At 37.6% G+C, this 7,756-nt stretch overlaps 1 protein-coding gene across 1 annotated transcript; it reads left to right on the top strand.

Moving 5' to 3' along the window:
- The first annotated feature begins 1,225 nt into the window (after nt 1-1,225).
- On the top strand, nt 1,226-5,890 carry C1H5orf46 (chromosome 1 C5orf46 homolog). Its single transcript, XM_026384510.1, has 2 exons — nt 1,226-1,298; nt 5,736-5,890. The coding sequence occupies exons 1-2, from the start codon at nt 1,226-1,228 to the stop codon at nt 5,888-5,890; spliced, it is 228 nt and encodes a 75-aa protein (XP_026240295.1).
- The last annotated feature ends 1,866 nt before the right edge of the window (nt 5,891-7,756 follow it).

The raw sequence follows: 7,756 nt of genomic DNA, 5'->3' as shown, positions 1-7,756 counted from the left end.
TCTATATATATGAGGGAATACTATTTTGCTTTAAAAAGAAAGGCAAGCTTGTCATTTATAACAGCATGGGTGAAGTTGGAGAATATTATGTTAAGTGAAATAAGGCAGAGTTAGAAAATCAAATATCATCTTACTTCTTTATGAAATCTAAAAAAGGTAAAACCATAAAAGCAGAGAGTAGAATGACAGTTACCAGAGGCTGGGAAGGGAAATTAGAGAGACATGTGTCAAAGCATATAAAATACCCATTAGGAGGAATAAATTCTAGAGATCCATTATATAATACGGTGAATATATTTAATAACAATGAATAGTATATATGAAAATGGCTGAGAGTAGTGTTCTCACCATACATAAAAGGAAAGTGTGTGAGATAATGAACATGTTTGATTTAGCCATTAACCATGTATAAATACTCTAAAATATCATAATATGTGCCTTAAACATATATCTATATGTTTATTTTATTGATAACTTGTATTTGTAGGTAGATAAGGGAATGGATCAAGAGGCTGAATGAGAGGAGAGCTAATAAAACAGTTCAAACAATGGGTCAAGGGTTTCATAGAGCAGGTGATGGAGAATGCAGCTTTTTCTGATCTAGGGCGGAATGGTTACCATGAAGGTTTCATAGAAAAGACAGAATCTGAACCTAAGACAGCGGAATAAATAGAAAAGCTCCAAGGGAGATGATGAGGAAGGTATCACAGGAAGAAGAGCAGAGGCAAAGGAAGGGTTCTGGGGTGCTGCAGGGCATGCCCATGTATGGAAGGGGGATTGGCTCAGAGCATGGGGAGAGCCCAGCACACAGAGGGTGTAGAAAAAGACCTTGCCAATTTTGTCACTTGCTCCTCAACACTAGTGATTCTGCCTGATATGCATCTGAGCATCCATGCTGGCCATGGAAACTCCCTCAGAAGCTGTACTCTCGGGCACTTTATAGATACACCTGAGAAAAATCAAGAGAGTTTTTCTTTCCCTATTTGAAAAAAAAAAAAAAATATATATATATATATATATATATATATATATATATATATATATATATTAATTGGTTTTGAAAGATAGGGCAGGGCTCATTAGCAGAGATCCCAGAGCAAGCTGTGCAGACGTCTTGAGCAACCTAGATTCCATAGTAGATATGTCACTTATGTGCCCTATAAATGAAGCAAAGCTTCAGGTGCATCTGAGCAATTTATCTGCATCAATCCCCAGTATTACAAGAATGGCTGTCTCAGTCCTTCGGCTGACAATTTTTCTGGGAATCCTTGTCTTAATCCTGACCTGCCACGCTGCAGGTAAGTGTTTCTGTTCACAGCCCATGAACTGTGCAGCAGTTAGAAGGATGGGCGGAAGTTGGCACTGATTCAGAATATAGTTAGGGAGGGCTTTGGGCACTTGAGAACACAGGACTGGGAGACAAAAGGCACATCTTCTAACAAAGAAAGGATTTTTATTAAAGTCAGTGTCAACTAAAACCTCTATCTTCAATGAATGTATGAAATTTGGAATGATATTTTCTTGTGTGTCATATCATATAGTGACACTATTGTATTATAAGTTCCTTGAGACCTGGGGTATGTTTTCCTAATGATAATAACAAATAATTTTTGATGGTGAAGAATATACACTCTGGAATAAGACTTCTCAGCTGGGTCCACCACTAACCTGACTTTAACATGCTACTTAATATCTCTTGGCATCATACATGCCAGGAAACATTGATAGTTAATATTCCCATAAAGTTATTATGAAAATTAAATACAGGAAAAATTGGAATAGTATTTGTCCATAACAAGTACTCAATAAATATTAACTGTTATTGTTATCAAATATAATCTTAAAAGAGCCTCATAATATGTCTGTGAAGTAAATATGCATGGTTTTATCATTTTCCATCTTACAGGATAATAAACTGAGTTTGCAGAGGGAAGATTACTTGAGCATAGACACAAGTGTAAGTGGCACCTGATAATGACACCTGGGTGTCTAGATTCTTTTCATTATAACTAAATAGCACCTACCTCTTTCATATCTGACCCAAACAAGGCATTATGCAGCATTCTCAATAGCTAATTATTTTGTTTGCAGAAGACTGTGAGTTCCTGACTTCACTCAATTCAAAAATGACCAGAAAACACAGATAGTACAAATGATTAGCAATAGAGTCCTCTGAATGCAAGTCAGCAGCATTCACACCTCCAGGCCCCTCACTGTTCATCGGCACCACACACAGGCAGATGCTACGACAGAATGACTCTAGAGGGGGACAAAGAGACAGTACGGTTCCTTCAACACCAAAAGTAATCAACATGGTGAAAGGTGATATTCATATCATAGTGAAAAAATCCATGTTCTATTTCGTATGAATTCTGAAACTATGGGTAAACCAGTTCATTGGTTTGAGCCTTGGTTTCCTCATCTATAAAATGAGACAATTATCAATTTTACCAGATAGAATGGGCATGCTGTGTGTGTGTGTGTGTGTGTGTGTGTGTGTGTGTGTGTGTGTGTTATTGGGGACTGAACTGAGCCCAGGGGTGTTCTGTCTCAGAGGTACATCCCCAGCCCAATAGCTCTCTTCTCCTTAAGTTGTCCACACTGGTTTAAATTCATGATCTTCTTGCCTCAACTTCCTGAGTGGCTGGATTTCCTGGCACATGCCAACATGCCCAGCCAAATGAACATGCTTTTATAATCACTTCGAAGGTAAATGGATGGCGTTGGAGAAGATAATGCTAAGTGAAGTTAGCCAATCCCCAAAAAACAAATGCTGAATGTTTTCTCTGATATAAGGAGGCTGACTCATAGTAGGGTAGGGAGGGGGAGCATGGGAGAATTAGATTAATTTTAGATAGGGTGGAGGGGTGGGAGGGAAAGGGAGGGGGCAGGGGATTAGCAAGGATGGTGGAATGTGATAGACATCATCATCCAAAGTAAATGTATGAAGACATGAATTGGTGTCAACATACTTTATATGCAACCAGAGATATAAAAAACTGTGCTGTATATGTGTAATAAGAATTATAATGCACTCCGCTGTCCTTTTTTTTAAATGTCAATAAAAAAATTACAAATGTAAAGAAAAAAGAAAACCATACAAAATATACAAACATCAGCAGTACTATATTTGTTCAGGTCTTTATAATCACCTTGACTAAGAAATTCAACCAGGTAGTTAATGTAAATTAACTATTTTGTATGACTTGATGATTCGTTTCTAGGAAATAACAATCTGTTGATATTTTGATGACATATTTTAAATTTTCACAATCTCCTCAAGTATTAGAGGAGAAAATGAGTTACAAATCATGTTGTTACATTATTAATAATAGAAATAATAATGCAGCAAACATTTATGTGAGGTTATCATGGAGCCGGTACTATGGTAAATGTTACAGATGGATGAATGGACAGATAGACAGATAGATGAAAGATCTATAAAATATTTTCAATCCTGACAACAGCACAAGAAGGAAATTGAGAGATAATATTTGAGGCTTGTGTGCAAAGCCACGTGGCTAATGTTTTATTGAAGACAGGAAAAAAAAAAAAACTCAGGCTATAGGACTCTAACCCATGTAATGAACCACATTCTAATTTCTCAATATGTGTGTGGTTCACAGACTGAGGCTAAGATTTCCATCTTTATACACTCCAATCCCAGGTTTCTTACATATTGAAAAGCTAGTATTTAGTGAAATATTAAAATAAAAAGTCAATAAAATTAAATTGTTATGCAAATAGATAGAAACATAGAAAAAACTCAACTTTCACATATGGAATTACTACTTTGCACCTGACAATGTTTTCAGAAAAGAAATTTCATGGAGACAGAAATTTATCATGTGAATAATATTCTCTGTGGAGATAAAACATTCAGGTTCAAACACCAGCTCAACCACTTTCTAGATGAGTAATTTTATTTTATTTCCCTGAGCAGCTGTGTTCTGTTCTGTCAAACTGCAATGCTATCCCTGAGCAGACTGAAGATAGAGCAAGTGAAGAAAGCCCCAACCCAGAACCTATAGAATAGGCATCCACACAAGGAGGTCTGGCTCCTTTTTCTCTTGAGGAAAACAAATAAACTCTGGGCACTGTGAGCACCCTGCACTTTATGTGAGGGTCATGTAATGTCTGTATTTGTCCTTTTTTTTTTTAACCATGATTCTTGGATAAAAGCTGTGCACATAAGGATTCTTTTGAATGAAAGAAACAACAACTGGATAAATGAGAACATGACAATTAAGTTTATCAATTTTAGTTTGCAGAATTGAATGCCAATAAGTTTTTAATAATAGTTTATATTTTAGGATATAATATGGATGCAAGGATGGTAACAAAAAGTTAGTTACATGTCTTTCCATCTGAAGTCATGGGGATGGATACATTATCTAGAAGGTGGTGCTTTATGATTCAAAACTTGTGATTGGGTTTCCAGAAAAAAATGCAAGATACAGTTATATTTTAATTTTAGATAAGTGATAGATAATATTTAATACAAATATGTACTGAATATTGCATCAATCGTTCTCATAATAAAAAATGGTTGTGGTTTATCAGAAATTTAAATTTAACTACACACCATATATATTTATGTGCCATGTCTGGTCACAGCACTTGTCAAGCTATAATAAAATTAAAATACAAAAGTCCTACTTTATTCTGTTCCTAGGCTCATTGTACATATTGTAGCTATTGTCACTCTTCCATCCCTTCTTGTCCGAAAGTAAAAACCACTAAGCAAAGCCCAAAGATCCCAAGGAACCTGCATAACACCAGCCCCATTCTCTGGGTCTTTGGCCCTCACTCTAAAGGGAACTTAAGTAAAGGACTCAGGGCAAGTGGACTACCATTGCGGTCTCAACTTCTTTTAATCCTTGTGAGGTCTTCTGTGAATCCCTAATCTTTTTGGTTTTTCAGCCCCTGGAGGAAAAATACACACCTCATAAGATTGACCATGGACAAAATCATGCAACACTTACAAAACCATTATATACAACAATATTTGGTGATATACAAGTGATAGAATTTGTCACTATTATTATACTACTTTCACTCTTACAAAAGAAGATTGTACAATTCATTACAGAGTGCTTTAAAATCCAGATTTTTAATGCCAGCCAAACATGGGCTTGAATTATATTTCTGCCTCTTCCTAGGTCTGACTTTTAATAGGTTTCTATACCTCTCTCTAGTTCCATTTCCTTATCTTTAAATTGGGATAATAAATTTTTCCTACCTCACAGAGTTGTTGTGATGATAATATGAGAATGCATGCAGATGGTCCATCACCCACCTCTGGTACAAGGTCGGGGTCATAGAGTGCTACCCATTGGTACTCCATCTTCAACATTGTTATTCCTACCATAGGCGTGGGGGTTACATGGAAAGCCAGACATTCTGTGTTTCAACCTGGGCACTGCTCCTGCTAACTGCTTAACTCTAGGAAAGGCACTTAATTTCTGTGAGCCTCTGTTTTCTCATCTACAAAAGGGAGCCATTGTCTATCTCAGTATTCATGTGGGTCTGTTTATTTGATTTTAGGAATAGATGAGATGGTGCTTGTGAAGACTTGAACCAAGCAGGAATGAAAAGTTCAGTTTACTATAACTATAGGAGGCCACAAAATTACTGAGAGAGGCACAAAGGGCTCTGAGGATCCCCTACATGGCAAAGAGACTTTCCTTTCTTGTTGCTTTGAATCACCTCTGATATTCTGTTCTGTTTTTCAGATGACAAAGCAGAAGAAAACTCTGAGAGCAAGCCAGAGGATTCAGGCAAGAATCCAGAGCCAGATTTCCCCAAATTTCTGAACCAACTGGGCACAGAGATCATTGAGAATGCATTCGAGTTCATCCTCCGTTCCATGATGTCCCGGGGAACGTAAGCATTGATACCAGCCTTGCTTGGTCCAGTTCTCTGTATATTGAGACCCCATTGCAGCCAGGTATGGTAGCACACACCTGTCATCCCAGCAGCTCTGGAGATTGAGGCAGGAGGATCACAAGTTTAAAATCAGCCTCAGCAATTTAGCAAGGCCCTAAGCAACTTAGAGAGAATCCATCTCAAAAAAATAAAAAAATAAAACAATAAAATAAAACAAATTTTAAAACCTTGCATTGAAATGAACAAAAAACAAAGTTTAAGTCACAAGTCAATAAATTGTTTTCCATTGAAAAACCTTGCTCTACTTTAAGATGTATTTGGCATCTCAATGAATTGCCCTTAACTCTTTGGGGGGTGAATTCATTCCCATGAAGTGATTCCACAAGATATTTGTTTTACTTTCAAGACCAGATAGAAGGAAAGAGAGCACTGAACCAGGGGACAGAAGGCCAAGGTCTGGTCCTGACTCAGCTGCTATTTTACCAGGTGGTGGTGGACAAGCCTCTCCCTCTCTGAGTGCCTTCCTCGGTTCATCTGTCAAGTTGAGGGAATAAAGGACCCACTAGTGCTGTGAATGGGGTGAAGACAAGGGGTGGTGGTAGGCTCATTAGTGGTGGGTGCTGAGAATTCCTGTGTTTATTTTCTAACTTGAGTAGCTTAAGAGGGCCAAGAGAGGCAGCTGATAACCTCTCAGAGAGCATCTGGAGAAGCTCCCCATGTGGGGTGTTTTTGTCATGCTGGATGGCCTTAGTGAACAGTCACACCTCCCACTGTCCTTCCAATGTTCTCAGCCTGCTTCCCGGTTCCTGTACCTAGCTCCCAATACAGCTCCCTTCCACCTACATAGCTCTGATTTTACACCATTACTTCACCTCACTCTTCATTCTCCTCAAGCTAATGTCCCCAATTTCAGCTCTCCAAGACCAAGCACTCTCTCTTGTAAACTTCCAGGTGGTTTCCATCTCCTCCTCTCAGCCTCTTCTGATTCTCTCCTGCATGGACCCCTGAACACAGTTTGACAAACTTTGATCTATTACCCACCTGCTTCAGGATCTATCAGACAATTTATTTTTTTTAAAAAAAAACTGAGGTTCCTTTATTCCATCTTGCATCTACCTGAAGGCATCTCCCTTGCTTCTTTGATGAGCTTTCCAGAGGATACTGAGATGGAAGCCAGGCCCCACCAGATGCTCTGGTATGCACTGCTGTGCCTTAAAGTTCCACATAGCCTTTACATTTTATTCATATTTTATGTATGTGCAAATCCTTGCATTTACCTGGAGAAAAGGTTAATGACTTTTATTATATTCTCAAAGATAACCAACAGCAAATACAAACAAAGAACCACCTTGTGGGCATTTTTGTAATCTCTGATCTGCTTAAATCAATATATTTGACTGGACAGCATTTTGCATATGATCCTGCTCCAGAAATTGCTAAAACTCACAGGTGTTTTTTTTCTTTGTTCTAATTAGTTATGCATGACAGTAGAATACACTTTGATACAACAAATACAGATGGAGTATAATTTCTCATTCTTCTGGTTGTATATGATGTAGAATCCCACTGGTCATATAGTTATATATGTACAGAGGATAATAATGTCTGATTCATTCTACTATCCTTCCCCCAGACACCCTCTCTTCCCTTTACTTCCTTTTACCTAATCTAAATTAAGTCTATTCTTCCCTAATACCCCCCACCCCACAATTGTGAATTATCATCCACATATCAGAGAAAATATTAGGCTTTTGTTTTTTTTTTTTCTTTTTTCTTTTGGTTTGGCTTATTTCACTTAGCTTGATATTCTCTAGCTCTATCAATTTACCAGCAAATTCCATAATTTCATTATTCTCTAAGGCTAATA

This window comes from Urocitellus parryii, chromosome 1, assembly GCF_045843805.1.
Source record: "Urocitellus parryii isolate mUroPar1 chromosome 1, mUroPar1.hap1, whole genome shotgun sequence".
NCBI classification, from domain to species: Eukaryota; Metazoa; Chordata; class Mammalia; order Rodentia; family Sciuridae; genus Urocitellus; species Urocitellus parryii.
The sequence above is the reverse complement of the archived record's forward strand: the minus strand, read 5'-3'. Positions and strand labels throughout refer to the sequence as shown.